This window comes from Lissotriton helveticus, chromosome 3_2 (assembly GCF_964261635.1).
Source record: "Lissotriton helveticus chromosome 3_2, aLisHel1.1, whole genome shotgun sequence".
Lineage (NCBI taxonomy): Eukaryota > Metazoa > Chordata > Amphibia > Caudata > Salamandridae > Lissotriton > Lissotriton helveticus.
Window position 1 is genome coordinate 176,332,805 of NC_136062.1, and position 24,771 is coordinate 176,357,575.

Sequence of the window (24,771 nt, forward strand, 5' to 3'; positions counted from 1 at the left end):
GAACACCTGGTAACAGATGTGCCAAGGTGAAGCGGTTCTGGGGTGCTTCCGTGTTTGAAACGCACTGCCCAAGAACAGGATGCGGAGACATCCAAACCAATTAAATAAGTGCTCCGAAGTGACTGACTGAAATATTTGTTGAGCGCACTTATGCCGTGGTGTCTTGGCGCTGCGAGGAGGGTAAGGCTGCTACTGGGTGATTAAGCCGTGATGAAAAGCCAGGTCTTTAATGCCTTTCTGAAACAGCTCTTGTTTGTTTCTAGGCGGAGCTTGATGGGCGTGGTGTTCCATAGCTTAGCTGCCTGGTGTGAGAGACTTGCCCCCCCAGCGCGCTTTCTTTATTCTTGCGATGCTGATCAGGCCCAAGCCGCCAGATCTTAGTGTACGGCTTGGGACATAGCGAGGAAAGAGAGCTTTGATGTCCTCGGCTCCTCCTCCAATTATGGTTTTGTGAACTAGACAGAGGGCCTTGAACTGTACTCTTTGATGGACTGGGAGTCAGTGGAGTTGGCGTATGACCTTAGATGTTGGCTGTAGCTTTGGAAGATCCAGCAGTACTCTTGCCGCGGCATTTTGCAGTGACTGGAGTTTGAAGAGCTGCCTTTCACCCATTCCCAGGTACATGGCGTTACAGTAGTCGATGCGGGAAAGGACTAGAGCTCAGACTACCGTTTTCCTTAGCGCGGTTGGGATCAAGGGCAGTATTTTTCTTAGGATTTTGATAGTGAAGAAGCAAGCCGATGTCAATTGATTGACTTGTGAGGTGAGAGTGAGATCTTTATCAATCCAGAAACCTAAGTTTCTGACTTTTTGTGCCGGCACAGGGCAAGTGCCCGCCTCTGGAGGCCACCAGAGTTGGCTCCAGATGGAGGTTTTATGTCCGAACTCAATCACCTCCGTTTTTTCGGTGTTTAGTTATAAGAAGTTCTTGCTCATCCAGCTCTTTATGCTTAGGAGGCAGTTCCTGAACTGTTCCACAGTGATTTCTACCGTTTGCGTGAGTGATACCATCAATTGGGTGTCGTCAGCGTAAGACACCAATTGCAGGCCATGTGCTTTTATTAGTGTGGCTAATGGGGTCACGTAAAGGTTAAAAAGGGCAGGGGAGAGTGCCGAGCCCTGTGGGACCCCACACAGGAGGGAGAATTCTTCTGACTGCAAACCATCCCAGTAGATTCGTTGGGTTCTGGTGTCTAGGAAGGATTTGAGTAAGGTCTGGGCCGTGTCTCTGACGCCTACTGATTTCAGCCTATCTAGTAGGACCACATGGTTAACGGTATCAAACGCTGCCATGACCTACGTGACGTGCGACGCCTTCCTAAAAAGAACGACCGGCAGGCAAGCAGTGCGGGAGAATCGCACGAATGTGGAATAAAACCCGCAGAGTGCACTAAAAGGTCCCTTCTGGAGAAAGCATGGGACGTCACAAACCAATGAGGGAGAAAATTACGAACACGGGGGTACAGAAGGAAATGCGACAACCCCCTTTCAAAACACTTTCTCCAAGCAGAGGAACATTTGCTACTTGCCTTTTCATACACCTGGTTCTACACTCATTTTCCAGACTCGCAAGAGTCAGTAAACCAGCAGTACATCAAGTAATTATTTTAAACTTTCTGTAGTGTTCACTTCTTGCCCTATTGACTCATTAGTAGGTGGCTACAGAGAGGCAGACACGGGGGTCAACACTGCGGTATCATCTTGGGCTAAATTAATATTATTTTTTTTTGTGACGTTTTATATAGCGCAAACTACACTCGAAGGTATCAGAGCTCTTTACATGAGCACCAGTTACATTACAGATGGACACATTCACTTTCGTTAAGCAAGGGGAGAAAGTAATTTGCTCAGAATCACAGAATGTTGAGTGTCCCTGCCGAGACTCTAACCCGGTTCCCTAGCTCCGAGGTCGACCGCTGTAGCCTTTAGGCCACTTTCTCTCGTTTCTGGCAAACACCACTGCTTTGGATAGGTCACTCCCTTGTTTGCTTAGTGAGTTGTCACAAGTCTTTGATGCATATGGCACTGGCAGAAGTGCACAGAGCATTCACAGCTGCACATACAGAAAAAAACAAAAATCGAGGAGGGAACAAGGCTGGTGACAGACCAGGAACAAAGAACATGAATGCCCACTTTTTTATTAACAGGAGCAGGTGGGGTCTCAAGTTTATTCACCTTCATAAAAGAAGAAATTGAGAGGTAGCATTCCCTCTAGCATGAAGCAGTAAGCATAAAAGGTACACTATATAATACTTAAGTTTGCTGAGTTCTGGGGACCTTACGTGTGCCACAATGAGGCGAGCAATCCAAAGCTGCTCTCCAGAGGGAAGAACAGTGCTCCAATAGTGTGAAGCTGAGCCACAAAGTCTCCCTCCAGAGGGACAAGCTGTGCCGCCACTGTGTGGCGAGAAGCGGCGCTCGGGGAACACCGGTACATGGCACGGCTCAGAGTGGCGCTGACTGCCGCTGCAACATACCCGCCAGAGTGTTAACGGCTTGAGCATGGATTCGCCCGATGAACTGTTGGATCGCTTGCTGAGGTGGACAAGCATGTCCGCTGGCTGTAGACTGCTGCGACATCCCCACACAGCGCGTGAGAGGAGGAGGAGCCCTGTACACAGCCTGGGGAACACAGACACAGGTGCTGCGGCGGTGCGTCGAGTCTACGCTCCCTTGCTGCTTCGTCTCACGGATCGGCACTTGCTTGCGCTAAATAGGCCACTTGAGCGGAGGGGGTGGGGGGTCAGAAGCCCTGAATGCAACCTGTTGAGCACAGGAGCTGCAGTGATCCGGCTCTCGTAGAGTCAACGCAACGGCGAGGGAGCGAAGCTCTACTTGCTTTGGGAGGGCAAGGGAAGTACCCATTGTGGAGGGCTTCTATCCTGCGTGTTTACGCCTTGAACCCGTCCATCACAGTGGCAATGGTGCCATTTTGGCTATAGACCTATCCATGACATTGACATTTGGCCCATGGTTCGAATGTTTTTGCATTCATGCTGTTTCCACTACATTCTGTGTGCCGATGGAGTTAGGAGTGTTGATGGGAGGAGGGACGCTTCCTACTCTCGTTGATAACGAAAAACAAGCACTCGCCATTTGTCACTAAGCCTTGTCCTTTTCAGCCTGGAGGGTGTATTTTTCTTTCTCCCCTCTTCTCCATTGGCTGGAATGTAAACAATTGGCGTGTTTTTGACTGTTGTTGTTTACATTCCAGCCAATGGAGAAGAATGAGAAAAAGTTAAACACGCCCCTCAATCCAAAAAAGACTGGGCTTAGATTGTCACTGGGACCTCTTCTCCAATGGCTGGCCAGCATTTAGGAGGCCAGCCAATGGACAAGAGGGGCGGGGTTAACCTCGCTACTCCAAGACATTAAGTCTCCCCAGTGAGACTTCGCATGTGCGCAGTCTTTCGCAGACAGAGACCTAAAAAACTGACGGTAAAGCAAGCCATTGCTACCTCTATTCTGTGCTTATTGGTTCGTTTTTAGATGCTTTTAAAAACTGCTACAGGCAGGTGGCCACTGGTGCCGTAATGCACCACTGGGCATGGTTAAAGTTCACTTCTTTTGCCTAAATGTGCAGTCCAAAGTATTAGATATGCCTTTTGATGGCAAGCAGATTTTCAGGGTGCACGCAGACCAATCTATGCAGGCCATAAACAGACCATGTCATGGTACATTCTTAGGATTCACTTCAGCAACGACAGAGCTATCCTATAGGAATCCAGTCATTTTGCCAACGATGGCACTCAAACACTGAACGTTTTCACTCCTACAGGAAATGTGGTTCATGTAACCTGTCAGCATCATTCTTTCAATTTGGCTGTTGGAGACAGGCAGCCAGGCGCTCCCAGCAAAGAGTGAGAAGATCATCGTATTTGGGGAAAATCTGAATCCTCAAACACCATTCCATTTCGGCTAACTGGCATAGAATAATGAGTCACTGGGTTCTGGATATTGTCCAGCCTGGACATTTCATAGAATTCGCATCCAGGTCACCTTTGACACCTCCAAGGACAGTGTGCCATTTACATATGGAGGCACTGCTGTTGGAAGTAATACAATTGTTACAGAAAACTGCTATAGAAATTTTCCCCAAATCACAACACAATCGGGTTTTTTTTAAAGCTCTTTGTGGTGAAGAAAATGTCAGGAGGTGGCAACCCATTCTAAATCTAGGGGTGCTCAACAAATTCATAAATAAACAGTCCTTCAACAATCTGTCCCTAATCCTTGTTCTGCAGTCGAAGAACAAGCAAGATTTTCTGCCGTTATTTCACCTACCAAATTTCACATCCAAACTGCAAGAAATTAGCTTATATAGTAGTGGGGTAAGTACCCAATTCATGTAATAACAAACCTTTTCAGAGTAAACCACGAAAATCAAGATATACTGACTCCATGGTAGCTAAAGGCACATAGCAGACTGGCTTAACTTAGAGACAATTTGCAAAGCAATACTAAAACAGTAATAACAATGAAATGCAAAACGATAAGTTCCAAAACCAATGGACTAATTTAATAAACACACTAAAATGTCAAAAATCCAATGAAGGGAACCGGAGATATGAATTTTTAAAGTTTTAAGTTGAAATCATGCCGAGATGCCTAAAGTGAGGAACAGGCCTAGGCACAATTTGATTCTGACCGCAATGGAGCGCAGGTCAAATACACAAACAAGGTTTGTCTTTGTCACAGCCAATATTTTCGGACTTCAGTCCTTGAAGCACCAACCCACCACAGGAGTACACTTCTTTTTTTTTTTTTTTTTTTTTTTTTTTTTTTTTTTTTACTTATTATTTCTTTTTTTTTATTTGAGCAAGGCAGAAGAAACTGCCGAAACGCGTTACAGCAAGCAGTAAATAAATAAGTGCTATAAATCCAACAGAGTCTGCGGTGTCCGGTTCTGAAGGAAACACTGGAGATTGAGATATATAAATATATATATATATATATGTCCAACAATTTCTCCCCACCTGGAAAGAATTTGAGCCGCACTCGGAGCTTTGAGATTTACCGATTTATTTGATGGATGGGAACATGACAAGGCTTATTCCTGACGCGTTTCGTTTCTGCTTGAAACTTTCTCGAAGGTGAGCCTTGCACCAAAACACGTCGTGTGTCTCTCAGACCGATGTTTTATGTCTCCTTGGATTTCACTTCCTCCGATGGCATAGCTTTGGGAATCACTTCCTTCCAACACTGCATTGTGGGGCCTGATGTTCACACGGCTGTTCATGTACTTTGCAACCCTCCAGTGGGCGGTGCAATTCATATCCCGTTGTGACCAAAATCACTTTCTCTTTGTGAAAAAAAGGGAGTGTGGTCCTGGGATGCAGGGGAAGCTGGACCAGTTAAATGTGAGCAATAAAGAATTTGCTAGCCCCCACGAAAATGGTTAGATAAAGAATTTTTAAGAAAAGCACAAACAAAGAAATTCTTCTGCTTGTGCAGGTATTTTATTTAAACCTGTTTCAATTTTTTTATCAAATTTGTTTTTTCATGGAAGAGAAAGGTACTTATGAACCACATTTATACATCTTTACAACAATTAACCGACAAATATATATACAAATATAAACAATTATTGCACAATCTTCTTTTACAAAAGCTACGTATTCACAAATATTGATTCTTTGTGAAGTATTTCTCACTTGTGATTACCAGAAAATGAAAACAAGAAAAAGCAACCCGATTATTACAAGGGGAAGATCAAAAACAATTAGTAATGTGATCAGAAATGAATTCCTGTTCCCTTTCTTTAAGTGCCGACGCGTTTCGAATCTGAAGGTGAATGACAGATTCTCATCAGGGCGCTTTCATTGGGGGTAATCTTAATCTATGGGCAACGCGGTCCAGCGGGTCCAATGTATGTAACGAAGCTTATGACTCCTTGGGTCCTTTTGCTGTAACTGTGGACCTCTATTGGTGTCGGACACGTGGAGGTTTCTTTTTTCGAATTTCTGAGTTTTGTTAGAGATGTCCTCCGTACTCGCACTGGGATTTCACACTCCTGCGCTGTTTTCTTTTGCTGCACAGAGAGTTATTATTCTTCGCGGGCCTCGTATATTTATGCTGTGTTGATATCCAGTTTGGTTGATGGTCTACAACGATAGGAATCCATACTGAGTAGAAGATGTACAGCGCGAAGTAAAACGCTGCTGACTGTACCGCGAAGGATGCTGGATCACGGTCCTAACCGGTGATATCAACACAGCATAAATATACGAGGCCCGCGAAGAATAATAACTCTCTGTGCAGCAAAAGAAAACAGCGCAGGAGTGTGAAATCCCAGTGCGAGTACGGAGGACATCTCTAACAAAACTCAGAAATTCGAAAAAAGAAACCTCCACGTGTCCGACACCAATAGAGGTCCACAGTTACAGCAAAAGGACCCAAGGAGTCATAAGCTTCGTTACATACATTGGACCCGCGGGACCGCGTTGCCCATAGATTAAGATTACCCCCAATGAAAGCGCCCTGATGAGAATCTGTCATTCACCTTCAGATTCGAAACGCGTCGGCACTTAAAGAAAGGGAACAGGAATTCATTTCTGATCACATTACTAATTGTTTTTGATCTTCCCCTTGTAATAATCGGGTTGCTTTTTCTTGTTTTCATTTTCTGGTAATCACAAGTGAGAAATACTTCACAAAGAATCAATATTTGTGAATACGTAGCTTTTGTAAAAGAAGATTGTGCAATAATTGTTTATATTTGTATATATATTTGTCGGTTAATTGTTGTAAAGATGTATAAATGTGGTTCATAAGTACCTTTCTCTTCCATGAAAAAACAAATTTGATAAAAAAATTGAAACAGGTTTAAATAAAATACCTGCACAAGCAGAAGAATTTCTTTGTTTGTGCTTTTCTTAAAAATTCTTTATCTAACCATTTTCGTGGGGGCTAGCAAATTCTTTATTGCTCCCAAAATCACTTTCTCTGCACATTCCATCATTGCCGGTAACAAAGTTCCCCCATGTCAGCCTACTTTGAAGGCTGACTCGAGTCCAATACCGAGGTCCAGTCCTCGGCGGCACCGCTCTCCAGAAGTCGTTTTACCGATTCCAACAATATGGTTCCAGGTTGGAGAGTCTTGGCGCTCTTGTGGTGGGCGTGCTCTTCGGCAGAACCAAGCCGATAATAATGTCCAACAATTTCTCCCCACCTGGAAAGAATTTGAGCCGCACTCGGAGCTATATATATATATATATATATATATATATATATATATATATATATATATATATATATCCACAATCCCATCACCCCCCCGGCCCTCCACTCTGGAATCACGGATGGCACCCGGGGGCCAGCCTTTTTATTTTTTTTTATTTTTTTTAGCAACACAAACTAGAGATTGTACAAAAACAAATAAGAGATATTCATATTCATATTTGTAAGCAAAATTTGTATATATCAACATGTAACAAATCTTATTATGAATACGTATACTGTAATCTTTTTGAAAAATAAATAAAGATAACATGCTAGCTGCACCAAAGAATAAGTAGAAGTATAGCTTTTGTTGATATCTTATCGTAATTACCTAGTTCTATTATTCCAACCCTCAATTTGCTCCCATATTCTTTCCCCTCGCATCCTAGCTTTTTTCCCTCTACATGCGTAAATTGCCTTTTCTTGATTATAAATCCCTAAGTATCGTGTCAGCCATATTTGAAAATTAGGGGGATCTGCTGCTTTCCATCGAGCTGCTAGGATTATTCTATAGACCGCCGTCCCAAGAAAAAGGCAAGTTTCCTCTTCCTTGCTGTGCATAAGGGTATTGTCATATCCTAGTAAATATAACGTCGGTGATTCTGCTACAGCATGACCGAATACTTCCTGCCAGAATTCCGCTATCATTTGTCTGAAAGATGTTAGTTTGTCACATTCATAAAACATGTGTATCAGATGTGCCGGACCAATACCACAGCGAGGACATTCGGCATTTTCTCTTTTCCCCCAGGAAAAGAGTTTGGAAGGTGTATAATATAAATTACATATTGTCTTATACAGCTGCGCTTTTAAATTTGAAGACCTGGATGAACTCTGCCTGCCAGCTATTGATTCCCTACGTGCCTCCCCTTAGGTACTGGGGGGCTCTAGAAGTGTACTCCTCCTTATCCGATCTACAGGAGTACACTTCTAGAGCCCCCCAGGACCTAAGGACCTAAGGGAAGGCACGTAGGGAATCACTAGCTGGCAGGCAGAGTTCATCCAGGTCTGGTTGGCACCGATTAGCTGGGCAGTTACAGGAAAGGCCTCTTGGAGCTTGTTGTTTTCCTGTAGCTTGAACAGGAGGTCAGCTATATGACCCTTGTAGCCCACTTATTTGTCAAGGGTACAAGTGAGCAGGTCCAGTCTTCTAGACTGATCTCAGGTCTCAGACAGCAGGTCGTGTCCTCTTCTGATTTTCCACAGATCCAGGAGTGTTTAGTCGTTGGTGCTTTGAGGGGCCACATTTATGCCTAGGACAAGATGGTGGATGGGAATGAACCCTGGGTATACCCTAACCAATGGGGTAAAAGTATCCGGGGCTAACTCTACCCACTTTGGACATGTTCAAAATGTCCGAAGTCTTGAGCCACACTATACTTGGGTTCTGAGGGCTGGGGGTATGTGGAGTGTGTACTATGGTAATCCTAATGTCCTCCCACAGCAAATACGAAAATCCAGTTTTAGGCAATGCCTGTACCCCCTTCAACCTCAGAGACAGAAGTCTGGTAAAAACAAAGCTGAGCTTTTAGCAGCCAGACAGAACGCCAAAACACTTTGTGTGGATCGGTTTCCCTTTGAAGTGTTCCCCCAGTGTCTTATGTAAAACCCCTTCAAACCTGCCAAGCGCTATGTGACATTCAAGGAGGGTTCTACCTTCTAATGTCAGAGGATGCTCACAGCCCCAGTTGTGGGGCAGTTCTCCCTCCCATGCCTGGCTCACTGGAAGGACAAAATGGGAGAGGCATGCCCAGTTGGGAGCTACATCTGTCTGCAATGGGGAGGCCCCTTCGAAGTGTACCAGTGGTCCAGTCACAACCCTCAGGCTATCCTGTCAAGAGGAGGACAGCATTTCCACCACACCCAAGGCCCATTGTCCCTATCCTTGAAGCAGTTCACACCTCACCACAGGGAAGCCATCAATTTCTCAGGTGACAGTTCAGTACTTGCAGAATGGCCTCCAGAGCCTTTGGACAGGTTAAAGGAAACGTTTCTAAAGTACCTTTTCTGTAATAGTTAGACACAATTGGACTTTACTATTAAATGTTGTTTTTTTTTACTTTTAAAAAGTCATTGAAATAATTATTTAGCTGTTATCATACCAAAATTAGCATCACAAGGTGTTATATAAATAAACGGCTAGCCTTGCCACAGTAAAAATAGCTTTTCTGCTTTTTCACTGTAAGAGCATTTGTAATATTTACCTTCTATATGTCCTACTTTTAAATATCATGCACTCTACCTTATGGGCTATAGGGACTCCCTTAGGGGTTCCTTGTCAATAGTTAAAAGGAAGGTGTAGACCTGTCAAAAGGGTTTATTTTGACAGGTTGAATTTGAGGTTTACACCATCACAGCCAGACTACTGGTGACAGGGCTGCAGTCCTGTTTGCATTGTCACTACAGTGTGTGGTACAATGAGTGCTGCAGCCCACTAGTGGCATTTAACTTACAGGCCTTAGGTACACTGTTGGTACCATATACTAGGGACTTATAGGTAAGTTAAATATATTAATCGGCATATAACAATTTAATTGTAATTAAAGCGGCAGCACAAGCACTTTACCCCTGGTTAGCAGGGGTAAAGTGCACAGCGTTTTATAGACCGCAAAAACAGGGTTTAGCAAATGCCAAAAAATTGGGGGCGACATTGCTGAAAGGGTAAATTTCCAACACCAAGCATAGAAAATATCTGAGATTCATAGTCCATGGCCAACACTTTATCCTTTGGTCTTCATTCAGCCCTTAGAGTCTATAGTGTCTGGCTCCTGTACCAGCTTAGGTGAGACAGCAGGGAGTGAGGCCACAGAGAGGGCGTTAATAAGGACCAACAACACTACAACCTTGTACTACATAAGAAAGCAGGGTGGAAAAAAATCAAAGTCTTTCCAGAAAACTCAAGTGCTCTCTTATTGGGTTCCTTGGCATACCATCAAACTAACATAACAATAGAGCATGTCCCAGGGTTGTTAAATATTCTTCGGAAACCGTTTGTGACTACCCTTATTGTGAAAGAGACCTGGGATAATTGCTTCAATAAATGAGGAGTCATGATCATTTCGCCATGCATGTCAACACCAGTTAACCTCTTTACGCAAACAGGTAATTATATCCAGGAACACATGGGAAAGCTCTTTCGATTCACTGCTCAGACATTTAAGCTTATGCCTTTCCTCAGGTCCCTCTCATACCAAGCGTGCTCCAAACACTAAATGGACAGTCCTGCAAGTTGATCCTAATAGGCCCGGCTTGGGCCAGGCAATGTTGGCTCACACAGTTGTGGGAAGTGTAGGACTCCCCCACTTTTCAGTGTAGACCTGAATCTACTAACCTAAAATCATGGGCAGGTTCTGCACCACATTCCAGTGATAGTGGCTGTCTGCGTGTGTGTTACAGACTTTGTGTTTAAGATTTTGAACATACCACCTGCTTGTTGAACAATCTTGGCAGCAGCATTAGCAACTCCCGCAACTAAAAATTACTCTTTAAAATGGAGGTGGTCTTGCATTTGGCCAGCTGATAATTATCTGAATCCTTTAACTAAGCATCTCCACTAGATCTTACTCTATTATTGGCACCTTGCTTACTCCAGGTTGAAATAGTTCTCCATTTGAGTCTCGCTTAGCTTCAGTATTAAGGTGCACATGAACACAGAGCTCACCATCTTTTTTTCCACCAGCCTTGTGCAGGAGTTCATGAAAGGTCAGTTTTAAACTTTCCCGCCAATACCCAATCCATCTCTAATGTGATTGTAACGCTGTTCTGGGAGCCTTCATCCGAAGTCAACTCGGCAGATGCCGTCATGGAAGGCAGCTACATTATTGGCCATCCCATATAAAAGAATTCGAGAAACCGAAGCGCTGTCAATTCATCTACCTTATCGGAAATGTGCAAAATCCAATGTTGGACTAGAAGTCTTCTCCTCATTCCCAATATGCCATCCCCATTCAACCACCACAAAATCCGTCTTCCAACTTTCCTTTTGCACCAAAAAGTTGGGCTCAGACAGATTTACATTCACTGAATCTGAAATGTCTGAAATTTTGTTTGGCCAGAACAAAAACATTTAGGAAGTTGGATCAACTTTTTATCTTGTGGCATTGCAGACAAAGTTTCAGCATTATTAGAGCGGGCACCGCACCATGGATTTCAGCATGCATTCCTTTCTGTCGCAGGGATGCTGGCACAGTTAGTTTGAGCAAATAGCCACAACTGCGCTCTTTGCTGGTGTGCCAACGGCTGACCTCTGCAATGCAGCAACCTGGTCCTAAACAGTTACGTTTAGCAAAGCGCGGTAATTTTAATGTCTAGAGGACTTCAGAAACCGCTGTAGGGCAAGTAGTACTAACCAAAATGTTCAATTAAGGTTATACCTGTTACTACTACTTCGTAGTAGATTTATGAATTTACTGTAGTAATAGTCATTCAAACCTATTAAAGATCTAATATTGAAAAATAAATGATTACTTACCCGTAACTCCAGTTCTTTAATAGTGGCATCTTTCATAGACTCATGCACTCACCCACCTTCCCAGTAAATAGGCTTTTTTTTTCTGCAGAGTTGCGTTTGGCTTGCAGTGAAAATCTGAGCAGCTCAGCCTCCAAGGGGGTATGGGCTCAGAGTTTCATTCATGATTGGCCAAAGTTCATGTAACCATGACTTGTATGAACTACATACAGTCTGTGGCTATTTTCAATGTTCATTTGAGTGTATAAACATTACTATGGTAATAGACTACTGAGGATTGCCAGCCTGACCAAGGAGTATATTTAAGCACGTGAATCTGAAAGATTCCAGTGTTTGAGAACTGTCCTGAAGAAGTAAATCCCCATTATCAGTTTCTTTTTACTCTTAATGAAGTCTGTTCCCTCCCCTCACTCGAATTTCACCTTCATGGTGGCTCCCTTCTCACGGTCTCTATATGAGTGCGCACCTTTGGGTCCTTCACCTTGTTCTGGATAAAAGTCGTGCTGTTTTGCTGTCAACTTATGTTACTCGTCTCGCTATTTTAATACTGGATTCATGCTCTTGGAGAGGCAGTCATGCTATGGCAGTGTTTCTCATGTGCTCTTTTTTGTCCTCCTCCCACTGTGTTTGAACTGAAACCATGGCTCCCTGACTGTGGCCATGTTTTATCTACGTATAGCCAGTATGAAGGTGGTTTAAGTTTTTCTGTTGATTCCTCCATTTGGCAATCACGTGTGACAAATTCTAACATTCTCCTTTGATGTCACGTCTACCCAATCCTGTAGTGTCTCACTGAAACTCATCCTTGTGGTATTCCAATGAGGGACGTTTCTTCTGGTTTTGAGGGGGGCCCTGGTCTGCCTGCCAGCTAGTTTACCGAGCTTCATAAACCTACGGTTATGTAGGACTCTGAATTGGAAGCACTAGTAAGTGCAACTTACTCGTTATCGTGACATTTGCGCTGGCTCCCCTTGCTGTGGTCGACCTTTGCTTTCTCTTGACACATACTGTGACAGTGCACCTGGGAGCAGTCCTGTTTGGTGTGAAGGAAGGCGTGGGAGTGTTTGGTACTGATCTTCATTCTGTGACCTACCATCCTGGATTATACAGAAGAGAACTTTTAACAACAATCCCTTCAGTAAATAAACTGCACTTTCTGTTGCATGGCAATATTATCTGCATGCGTTTCTACTTTCTGTGGCATTGAAGGAATCAAAATATTACCCTAATGGACCATACTCACCAATAGCCCATATGCCATATTTATGAATCATAAGTCAGTCGGCAATGGAGAAAGTTCAATCGTTTATTCAGCAAATACAAACCCTGACAGGGGAGCCTCTGTCTACACAACCCTCGGAGGTGCGCAGAGGAGACTGAGTACATACAATTGATAACAAGCATATATACGTTTCGCACACCCCACAATGTCACCTTACTAGGAAAGATACAACTTGTCAGTGAGCCAGCAGGAAGACCCATATAAGACACAATTGATTGCTAGTAGCTAAGCTTCAGCTATTCCGGGGGCAGGTCAGTAAGGTGCCTCCCTGTCTATGTGTAGCTCGGGGAGTGCAAGAACGGACTCTGCTAGACTGTGCGCATCCCACAAGAAGGGCAGGTGTGACCTTGGGTTTCCCTAAGCTACAAGCTAGCAAACTGAGCAAATAACTAAACCAGCCATCATGGTTTCGTGCAGGAAGCTTAATCACGTGGTTTCAGGGAAACAGTACTTGAAACGAAGAAACTAAACCGTCATGGCTCCAGTCATGTCAATAGGTCTAAGCGGTACAAGAGTGAATCATTCACACATACAATAATACAATACTACAATACTATAATGTAATGCTAACGTGCGGTCATAAGGTTATATTGTATATACTAGGCCAATATCATACATTTATTATATTTATATCCCATCAGCATAAGCAATGCATATATGTTAACTTTATTTAATTTTTCTCCTCAGGGCATAGATTAGGAAACTTGTAACGGTATCATGCTACCTGTACAGAATAAGTGGTTTCTTGCTGCAGAAACACTGGCTACTAAGCTAGTGGGGCGGCTCTTGGAAGCCTCTCATATAACAGTATTAGCATGTTGGAGCATTTTCCAGTCTAATAGAAATACCCAGCAAGCTGCATCTCGAGGGAATTATTTTTTTAATGTCAATTTAGTGGAGGCCTGTTTATGCAGCACTGGCTTTGTAATTTCATATGTATTGCATCAGTACTGTTCTGTTAATTATCTCTTCTCACTTGTGCTCCATGGGGACCAATAGTGCAGAGACAAATGCATTGCTTAACGCAGTACAGTTTGAATGGTGTCAGAAATGAGTTAACGTAGTGGCATTGCCTGCTTAGATGTTTGAAATGTACTATAATTAACACATTTCCAAGAATTTGGAACGGATTTAAGAATTGTATTTTTTCTGATAGGGCGACAAGGGTCAAGAATGTCCAGGGTCAAGAATGTCCATAGTCTTGTAGAACTGGGCACGTGCTTGTTAAAAGGTCCGATTACACTATACAGTCTTTTCCTTAACTGGTTTGCCATAGCACTAATCTTCTTTTACATAGGTTTTAAATTGATTGGTGTCTTTTTATCAAACTAACCTTCTTCACTCTTTCCTTCAAGGATACCTGGAAGCACTGCCTTGAATTAAAACTATATCTTCCTTTAATCTGAATTTGCTAACAACAATGTTTTTGTTTGGAGTACCTTCCATAGGAAGGCTTCCTGAAATCATGCTTGGTCTCCTTTTTGTACCTGCTGTACCCCAAATAGTAGCCAACGCTGCCCATCTTACTGATTGGATGATTCTTTGATATTTAAGCCTATAAGGTAGCTCAGTGTGATGCCTAACGGTAATGTAAATGTATTGCGATTTATATAGCGCACGTATCACCCGAAGGCATCAAGGCGCTTGCCTTGGGAACCCGTCCTGGCTTTTTCCCTGTGGGATAACCCATACTGGGCATCCCCAAGGTGAAAGCCAGGCATCCCGCAGCGGGGTGGGCCGCCGTAGTGGAGATTAAGCAAGCTATTGCCCAGAGTTGCAGCGTAGGACCCCCTGATTAGAATAGGCACCGAGGCGAGAATTGTCGAGTCCGTGGACATTTTGGGCTCGGGACCCTGCCGCGTCGGGTATTAAACCCTGGTCCCGGGCCAGATCTCTGCATCAGGGTCTGCCGCTCTAATCAGTGAGCCACACTCCTCCACGGTAGCATGGAATGGAAGGGGTGGGGTCTGGTGGTGGATTGAAAAAAGGCTGTGGTCGAGACATCCATTTTGTTTCTTCTTTTTTTCAGAGCATTATATATAAAATATTTGTTCTGAGTAAGGCAACTTGAGTAAAGCACTGTGTAAATACGTTTTATTGTCCAGCACTTATGTTAGTCGTTTCTAGTAGTTACAGAGCATATGCTGCTTTCTGTCATTCTTTAGGACGAGAAGCTCACAGTTACACAGGATCGCCCCGTGCATGATGACAAGCCGCAGCCCATCCACTTCCAGTACAAGGTGACTGATGTGAAGGACTCCTGCTGGGAGGCCGTGCTGTCCAATCAGAGCCTTTTTGTGGAAATTCCCGATGGCTTGCTGGCCGAAGGGAGCAAAGAAGGGTAACTATTACTTTAGATTTACTCATAAATCATATTATTCTATCATTTCCAGTAGTATGATAAATGACATTGAAACTGGTGGCTCAAGTTGGTTTAAAATACATTCAAATATAATCACATAGGTCTCTTGCTGTTTCACCTAATTGTGTAGTCCTTTGCTGACAATATTTGAAATGGGCAATTTGAGCTTCTCGGTTTGGAAGGAAGTTCCCTTAAAAATTGCACTCATGAGGCACGAGAAATACTCTACTGGGGCAAATTCACTGTTCATGTTTTATATTCGTGACTGGCAACTTGTTATGCACTATTAATTTTGCTCTTAAATGCAAAATGTGTAGAAATGTATTTACCTAATAAGTGCAAAATTGTACTTTTCCTCACCCAAAACAATTTCCACAATAAAGACCTCCGTGCAGGTTCTGTAACTTATCAACGCAGGGATAGCCCTACTGTTTTACTGTGTGACTGGGTTTGCAGGCATTACTGGAACAACTTTTAACCCCAAACCACACTGCATTTAAGGGTTAAGTTCAGCTACAAATGTATTGAGCCTATAGGGAAATCCCTGGAAACCAACTAGGTCTGTTTTCACACCACCCTTTCATTCATTATATTCTTCAAACATAAATTCAAAACTCTTATTGAGACCCCTTCAATCCCAAATATTCACAGACTAAAATGTAGCGCTTACAATATTTTATTAGTATAACATTCTTATTTTATCTCAAAATTTAAAATTTCGGAAATGCTCCCGAAAAGGTACACATAAGCAATGAATTAAACTTTAGTACAATTTATACATTCCACTCTATGTGGTCATAAAATAATACATAAACAACTCAGAGAAAAGGCATACAATATAATCATAAAACACCACTGTAGTTACCCCCCTAAAAAAACAATTCTAGTATTTTGATTGGATGTTAATCTGATCCAATAGGCCTATGTGTTTCGTGAGGGGCGCTTAGTGCAGGAATTCCCATGTATCTCAAGGTCCCCCGGCTTTATTTGGATTCCTCGTTCTAACATAGGCATCAACGCGTTTCGGTGGTTTAAACCATTAGATATGGGGCCACCTTCTTCAGAACAGTATTTTTTATGGGGTCACTTCTTTCAATTGATAGTTACTTCTTTAAATTTCTGGTAATTTCTTTTAAAGAGTGCGGTCCTGCTGAAATCTTGTGGGTAAGTAGGTACTCCAAGTTAAAATTTATATTTCTTTATGTCAAGCAATAATGTTTATATTCTTTCTTCGCTTCTCCTTCTTTAAAAGGGGTAGCTATTTACCGCAAATTCATACCATGATGATTTATGTAATCCACATAAATATATATCTTTTCTTAGACATGTAGATTCCCATGTACGATATTATGAATCGGGAAATCCCCCTGTTGTCTGTCGGGTTGACTCTTTAATTCCCCGATCACTCAAAGATTTTTTTCCTAATCTGGGTTTCGTGGACCGCCTCGCTCCGCTCCTCGTTTCGATATGCTCCTCAGCTACAAATGTATAATTTTAATAAAGGTTTCTGAAGACCGTTTTGATGCATTTCAAAGGTTTAGGTAGCTACTTTGATGCATTTATCTAAACAAGGCTTGATTCAGCATGCACATCTTGTGTATATAATGGAAAATGTTATATTGCATCATCCCCCACCTTAGTGCAGTAGCAAGACAAAGGCCCAGTGGCGGCTTTAAATGGTGAGGCCTAAAATGACAGAGCTAAATGAGTCCATTTTGACTAAGAGTCTAGGCCAGACCAATTTGTCTCAAGAACATCTTCACTTGTAATATTCCTGTTTTCTCGGTTTACTTTGCCAAGTGTCCTCTTGTAGTGAAAATGTGTTCCCTGCTTGAAACTAGTATCTAATGACACACCTGAAAACCTGTCTCTTCCAATAGGCCTCCCTCCGACAGGGCAGTCTGCCCCTTTGCAGGCAGCGAAATACCCTCTCAGGTGATCTGCGTTTTCTATGGATAAATATAACCTGTAAAAAGGGGTGGTTCAAAGGGTTGATCCTGTGTCAAGTGGAGGCGTAAATGAAGGGAGATGAAATTTCCAGTACTTTTGGTCTTTTGGTGAATCCATGTTGATTATGTAGAGGCAGGGTGCGTAGCTTAGTCTGTGAGATCCAAGGTGTGTGAAATCTCTCATTCCCCAACTAAAGAAGTGGGAAAAACCAACTGACTTGGCAGACCTGATTTTGGACCTTCAGACCCAACTACCAAGCCAAGAATTTTGTTTGTTTTGGGGGGAGGGAGGAGGGGGCAGGGTTACACACCATACAGCCCCCACCTTGAAGCTTATGTTATTGTCCAGAGGGCCTTGGCGTAGCAGGATCTCCATCTGCAGGCGAGACCCCAATCTTCCCATACCGCACATACATACAGCCTTGCACTACTAAGGGGGTCATTATGATCCGCCCGTCACCATAGTGGAGAATGGGACCGCCAGCCATAAGGGCGGGTGTCCCGGGGGGTGAGATTAGGATGTGCCCGCCACAGTGGCGGGCACATCCTGTATTTACAGCATTGTGGCGGGCGGTGCTCTCTGCACCGCCCGCCACAATGCTGAAAATGCTTTTCACCATTTGCATAATGAAAGCGGCAGGCACCGCGCGGTGCCTGCCGCTTTCATTATGCAAATGCAAGGGGGTACCACAGGTACCCCCCGTGTGCACCCCCCTACTGTCCTTTACTCTGGGGGCCCGCAGGGGGCCCCCAGAGTGAAGACCGCCTGCCTTTCCGTGGCGGCATTGCCACCACGGAAAGGCTTGCCTCACAGCCCATTGTAATATGGCAGGCGTTGTCTTGCAGACACCGCCACCATGTTACAGGTTTTCCGCCCCGGCCGCAAGGCGACCCGGGCGGAAAACAGGCGGGCGTTGTTTTTCACCGCCGCCTTCCCCTCCGCCATCCTAATCTGGCGGAGGGGATTTGGGCTTGCGATGTCGGGCGGTTTGCCTCCGCCAGGCCGGCGGTGGCCACCGCCGGCCTGGCGGAGGCAAACCGCCCGACTTCGTAATGGACCCCTAAATGTCTAGAAAGTCAAATAGTTGATTTTCTGACCTTTAAATACCTGGGCATTTTTTCAACACTTTTTTCAAACTCTTCATTGGCGTCTGTGGCTTCCTGCACTATACATTAGTCTAAGGCTTAAACACACAAGTCTCATTGACTTATTGATTACTTTTGAATACACTTGTGTTATTTCTTTCTTTTTTAACTGACATGCCTTGGCCATTGACTAAATGCTCTAAATATACCCAATATACAGTCAAGACAATTGGTGTTTTCTCACTTTTGTGGTGTTAACTTTGATCTGTTCTAGATGTTTGGTTATTGCTTGAACTCGTTTTTGTGGTATTCTTGTTTTTTAACTTTTTCGTCTGTATTTATCCATCTTTTTTACTTAGTGTGAAAAATAAAGCTGCAATGTGTATATTTCCACATTTCTTTAACCAACAAAGCTCTTCTCATGCTTGAATATCCAATGGGAGTTAGCCATTTATACAATACAGTCATCCGAAATCATTTATATTGTAAAACGGTTTAAAAAGCTGTACTACTGGAGTTGTTGAAGCTTCATTAGGATTTTTTTAACTCCCCTCCCGGACAGTCTACACAGCTGTTGACCTAGCACTCATGATTGACAGTAGTAAGAATCGTCCAAAAGAGAGCCTATTATCTCAGTTGTTCTATATTTAAAAACCAATACAGGTATGAAATTCTGGTTTTCTGTCCATATTTATCTGTAAAAACGAAAAATTGGTAGCCTTATAACATACAGTATGCTATTAGTACTCTAAGCAGTCCAATGCTTCCATTCCAGTTGTGATCTCACGTTAAATAAATAAATTAGTCCATAACATAGAGGTGAAGCACCCAAAGTAAAAACAAGCAAACAAATTTGTCCAACAAGGACTTGAACCTGTTCATCGGTAATCTACCTTCTGCTGATTGTAAGACATAGAAAGGGAATCTACGGAGCTCTAATTCAGCAAGCTTGTAACAGAAGAACTAAAAGCAAATTTTAAATTTTATATACTTGACTATATATTTTGAAACCACTGAAAAAAGAAAAGGAATGTAAAAGCATATTGGTAAAAAATAACTTAAAGATGAATCCGAATAGAAATAGGGACTACAGCTTTTCAAAGCCGTACTGTGGACACTGTTCGATTATGCCAGTTGGTTTCTAAGCCTTGCTATCTTTGGCAGACAGTAAATCATAACTTTCTTTTCCCAGTGTTCTATCCTGGTCGAATATCCCACAATCGGGCACTGGCTAAAGATGAAAAGATCGCTATTTGTTTCTTTTTGAAGCAATGAGTCATTACGTGTTGCCACTCTTTACAGATGCAGGTAATACTGCATCTTAATACAGTCACTGATTTTTGCAATATTCACCAGATGCTACCTCCTATTTCAAGGTTGCAGTAATTGGTGCTGTAATTCCCATACACAAATTCTCCAGATTTTACCTTGCAGAATGTGTTCCGGGCAAGAAGTATCCCATGTTAGTGCACCAACATCTGTTGGTTCCCCAGGCCTATTATAGCAGCCCCAATTGGAGCTAATTGTCTTCGGCTCAATGTAAAATTATGAAATGTTGACCTGTTCAGAAACGGTCTAAAACTGGTCTACATATCATTCCTAGGGTGTTATTTTTATTTTTTTGTTTGCTTATGTTTTTTTTGTATGTATGACGGTACAACGCGTACCGTCACAACGCATCCCTTTACCCCGCATCCCTTACAACGCAAGTCGTTACCACGACTTGCGTTGGGGGGCGCGGATTTCGAATGGTATAATTTACTATTCTAACACCAGTACCCGTGGACCCTAGGGAAGGTGTTTGGATAGTAAATTTACTATTTGTAATCCTTTAGCGCCCTCCAGCGCAAGTCGTGGTAACGACTTGCGTTCTAAGGGATGCGTGCTAAAGGTACCGCGTTATAAAAACTTCGTGGTAAACGATGTTTACTGTTTCTTTTTTATTCCATCGTTATTGGAAATCCACACCGAACCATAATCACTCCTCCAGACCTATAGGCTAGTCAGAAAGTTTTTAGACTACAATATACTTACCTTCCTAGACGCCTATAACCGTGCTTTGGCCACCCACGCAACCCTACACACAAATGGAGACTATCATTACTCACCTTTTCAAGACATCCAACCACAACAATAGATTTATAAATAAAACTAATCTCAGACAAGTTCCCAACTCTCATACGCCAAGGACCACACTCAAAATCTCCCTAAAATGCACATTACTCAGTTGCCGGTCAGCTGTAAAACACGCAGTGGAAATAACTGATCTCATTCTTAACCATGGCTTGGGCATCCTTGTGTTCACTGAGACATGTTTAAATGAAGCCTCAGCTTCAATCCTTGACATTCTAGTTCCTCCTGCCCCCCACTCGTGGCATCATCAGCCTGGATCGTTTAGGCTGTTCTAAGGGCCTGCATATACAGATCCACACTTTCTCTAAAACGGTCTCCTGCTCTCACAGCCTACCTTCGAATACCTAAGAAATCCCCACCAATGACAACTCCAGATGTTCTCTTAACACGTTTTACCACCCGTCAGGAAATAACCACACATTCATCGAACAGATCATGGAGATGAACTCCTCCAACAATTAACACAACCAGATTTTTTTGGGTGGCTTTAACACTCAATGGAACTATTCCAATTACACTTGTGAACAATTTCAAATCATTCATCCAGGACCTTTTCAAGCATGCAATAGCCCTACCCATAACGAAGGGGCCACCCTTTATTTAATCATTGCAAAAGAGACCATTAAGCCAATTGAATCCATTCTTCCTTGAGACTGGAATGACCACCACCACTGCATCACCTTCCTTATCTCAGTAAAGGCAATCCTCTCTAGGGGCCAACCTATGAAAGCCAAACACTGGGTGCAAGATACCCGAAAACATTACCCTACTCACCATGTCCGCTCTTAGTAACTGCATCCTGCTCCTGCCCTCTATGCATAACGCTCTTGACCTCACTGAGCGCTATATAAATTCCATGTCCAAAATCATGAACACCCTTGCACATAAACTAAAAAGCATCCTGACTAAATGAACCATACCCTGGTACAATTGTGGCCCTAACGAGGAACGTCCTCGCTTCAGACTTGGAGAAAGAGCTTGTAGACATACCCCCTCCTCAGACTCCTACGACAAAGAGTGCTTACAATAGGCACATTAGGTACTCTAAAACAACCTCATCCAAAATCTACTAGACACAGCAACTAACTGACTAAAATAATTGTTCCTAATTATCAAAAACCAGACTATCCACAAGCGATTTTCCCCCTTCCTCAGACACCACCTAACTGCGAGACCTTCGGCATATTCTTTGCTGAGAAAACCACGCTAATCTCTATCAATATCCAGAACGCTATGCAACTCCTACCAACCGTACCCCCAACATTATACCTCTCATGATCAGGAAGGTTGCCCAAAAAGCTTCGCCCCCCACACCCACCAATGCTCACCTAAAAATAGCACCGAATGGTCTAGCTTCGAAACCTTCAAAGAAAGTTACATTATAAACATTTTGACCTCTATTAAATACTCCAACCACTTTAACGACTTCCTCAACGAGTCCATCCACCTCCTACTCCCATAAAATATCATGATAATCATCTATGCCTCACTCACTCAAGGTACCTTACCGGACTGCCTCAAAAGTGGCCATGTTACTCCTATCCTAAAAAAAAAAAACAGCTTCGACCAGTCTGATCCCAATAATTACCACCTTATCTCCAACAACCTTACCTGAGCCAAACTCTTAGAAAAATGTGTACACTTAAAGCTTTGTGATAACATTGAGCATTTCCAACTCATCAACCAATGTCAATATGACTTCCGACCAGGTCATAGCACTGAAACTGCCTTGGTCCACATTGTCTGATGCCCTACGCTCACTCGACCAGAATGATTCTTGCTTACTTATCCTGCTGGACCTGTCGCGGCATTCGACATTGTCAATCAGAATACCCTTGAGAACCTACGAGAACACAGGATAGGTGTCTCTGGCACTGCACTAAAATTGGTCTCATCTTTCCTCCACAACAGATCTCAGTGCATCCTAATCAACCATGCTCTCTCAGATCAGTCACCAGTATTGTTGAGCGTACCTCAAGGCTCTACTCTCACCCAGACACTGTGTAACCCCTAATAGATACTCGACCACGTTTCCTACTACATGTACGTGGATGATACCAAACTTTATCTGAAAATGTCCCCTCCCGAGGACTTCTATATCCTCAACACCCTGACACAAACACAACATTGTCTGGCCTGTAACCACCTCAAACTCAATGCCCTCAAAACAGAATTCCTACTGATCTCACCAACCAACATCGCCCCAATATCTAAGACTGATATCCTCTTACTGCCTTGAATTATACCCCCGAAATCATTAAATAACCTTGGACAAAGAACTCTCCATGCAAAAACACATTAATGCTACCACCAGAGGAGCTAACCCTCAATTATTAATTCTAAGGAAACTTAAACCTTTCCTCCCCTTGGCAGACTACACAAGAGCTTGAACTGCTGTTTTGATATCGAGATTAGACTACGTGGTGCTACACTTGGGGGCCTTCCGAAAATCATACTTGCACCCCTAAAGGCTAACCTAAATGCATCTGCTAGGCTCATAACTGGTTCTGGTTCTAAAAAGAATTTGATCACATCACTTCCGACATGCAATCTCTGAAATGGCTACCATATGAGGTAAGGATCTACCACAAAATTGCATTTATGACCCATAAAGTGCTGCACCGGAATACTCCCTCCTACGTGACCCAGAAATTGACCTTATTGGATGGAAATAGACTATCTAGAAGCACAACCTCCTTAAAACTCAAACTACAAAATTCCAAGAAAAATAAAACATACTACCAATTCTTTCTCCGGAATTGCCTCACAATTTGGAACTCTCTCGATTCGAGATTAGATGCAACCCATCGACCTCCATCTTCAGAGAAGTAAAAACTTTGCAACAAATTCCTTTCATAATGAGGCTCTCACCTCCCTATCCTCATGCCTGAGTATTCCCTGCTACTCTTATCAATTATACTTGTAAATATTGTTCTGTTCTTTGTGATCTATACCATGTCTGTACATTATCACCTTTTGTAGCCTATAGTCCCTTTGTTCCTACGTGTAAATGGAACGGTCACCCATAAGGGGCTTGTCACACTATATAAAACTCTAAAAATAAAATAGATGAATCTATAGATTTGTCCACAATCACACTTGTGCATATATGTCTCCAGCTGTATGTGTTTGTCCTTTCGTTAAGTAGACTCTACCAGATAGCAATGGTGTCTGGTAGTGAAAGGCATCTTGTGGGCTTAGCAAGAACATACTTCTCATCCATGTCTCCTCTTGTCAGTTTTGATTGTCCCTCCTATGGAGCAGAGCCTCTTTACCATATATTTTGATTGGCTGGCTTCTATGCTTCCACTGCTTTCTTTTCAGCCACTACTTTTTCTTTTGAATTAAGCACTCCATGAGAGTGCTTGCGTTTTCCAACTGTCTCAACTCATGTAATTCTCTCCCCCTGCTCTCCATGTCGCCCATGTGCTTCTCCCCAGCCCCCTCCATGTTGTGCTCACCCTTGCATATTTCTCCTTTTTTTTTTTGTTCCATGATGCTCTCTTGCCTGTTGCTGCTTTTCACCACCCTCCGTGTTCCTTCTCCCACCCTTCTGCACTCATTCATTCACTCTCTCGCCTATTACTTCTCATCCCCACTACTCGGTGTTGCTTCTGTCGTTCCCCATGCTGCTTGCTCTACCCATGCCCTCCATGTTGACTCCCTCATCAACTCTTCAAAAAAAGAAGCTTTTGCCCTACTTAATCATTATATACATTTTTCTTTTTATTTACCAACTGCTCGCGTCATTTTGTAGGCTTACTCCTGCATGGTGCGTGCACGTTCAAAATGATGCAACTGTTGAGTCATTGCACCTTTTTTATTTTTGGGGAGGAGGGGTGTTTTTTTGTATAATCTGAGTTGCTCTACAGCATGGTAAAAAAAATTGGCAAAGCCAATAGGTTACAATGGTGCCGACATGTTTGTTTTTATTGGTGCCAGCACGTCTGTTGGCCTGTCTGCAAGGATGCATGTATTTGTGGTAGTCTGTGTGCTTGTGTACCTTTAGGTATTACTTTGTTTATGCGTGAGTGCGTGCATCTGTAGTTTGAGAATATTTGCCTATATTTTGTCACACTATGTATGCATTATATAGTAATTGTCAAGGCTTTTTCTTAGCGCAGGTACGCTGTATATCTGACCTTTAACGATTCTGGGGTTTTATTTTTGGTAGGTTGCTGGCACTGCTCGAGTTTGCAGAGGAAAAGATGAAAGTGAGCTATGTCTTTATATGTTTTAGGAAAAGCAGAGAAGACCGAGGTGAGACAAA

General features: G+C 43.0%; 1 protein-coding gene across 1 annotated transcript in view; it reads left to right on the top strand.

Moving 5' to 3' along the window:
- The window catches only part of OAZ2 (ornithine decarboxylase antizyme 2), an 85,700-nt gene that overhangs the window by 39,833 nt on the left and 21,096 nt on the right, over window positions 1-24,771 (top strand). Inside the window, 2 exon segments of the mRNA XM_078684537.1 lie at window positions 15,137-15,312; window positions 24,676-24,761. Of these exon segments, the coding sequence (XP_078540663.1) occupies window positions 15,137-15,312; window positions 24,676-24,761 (262 nt within the window).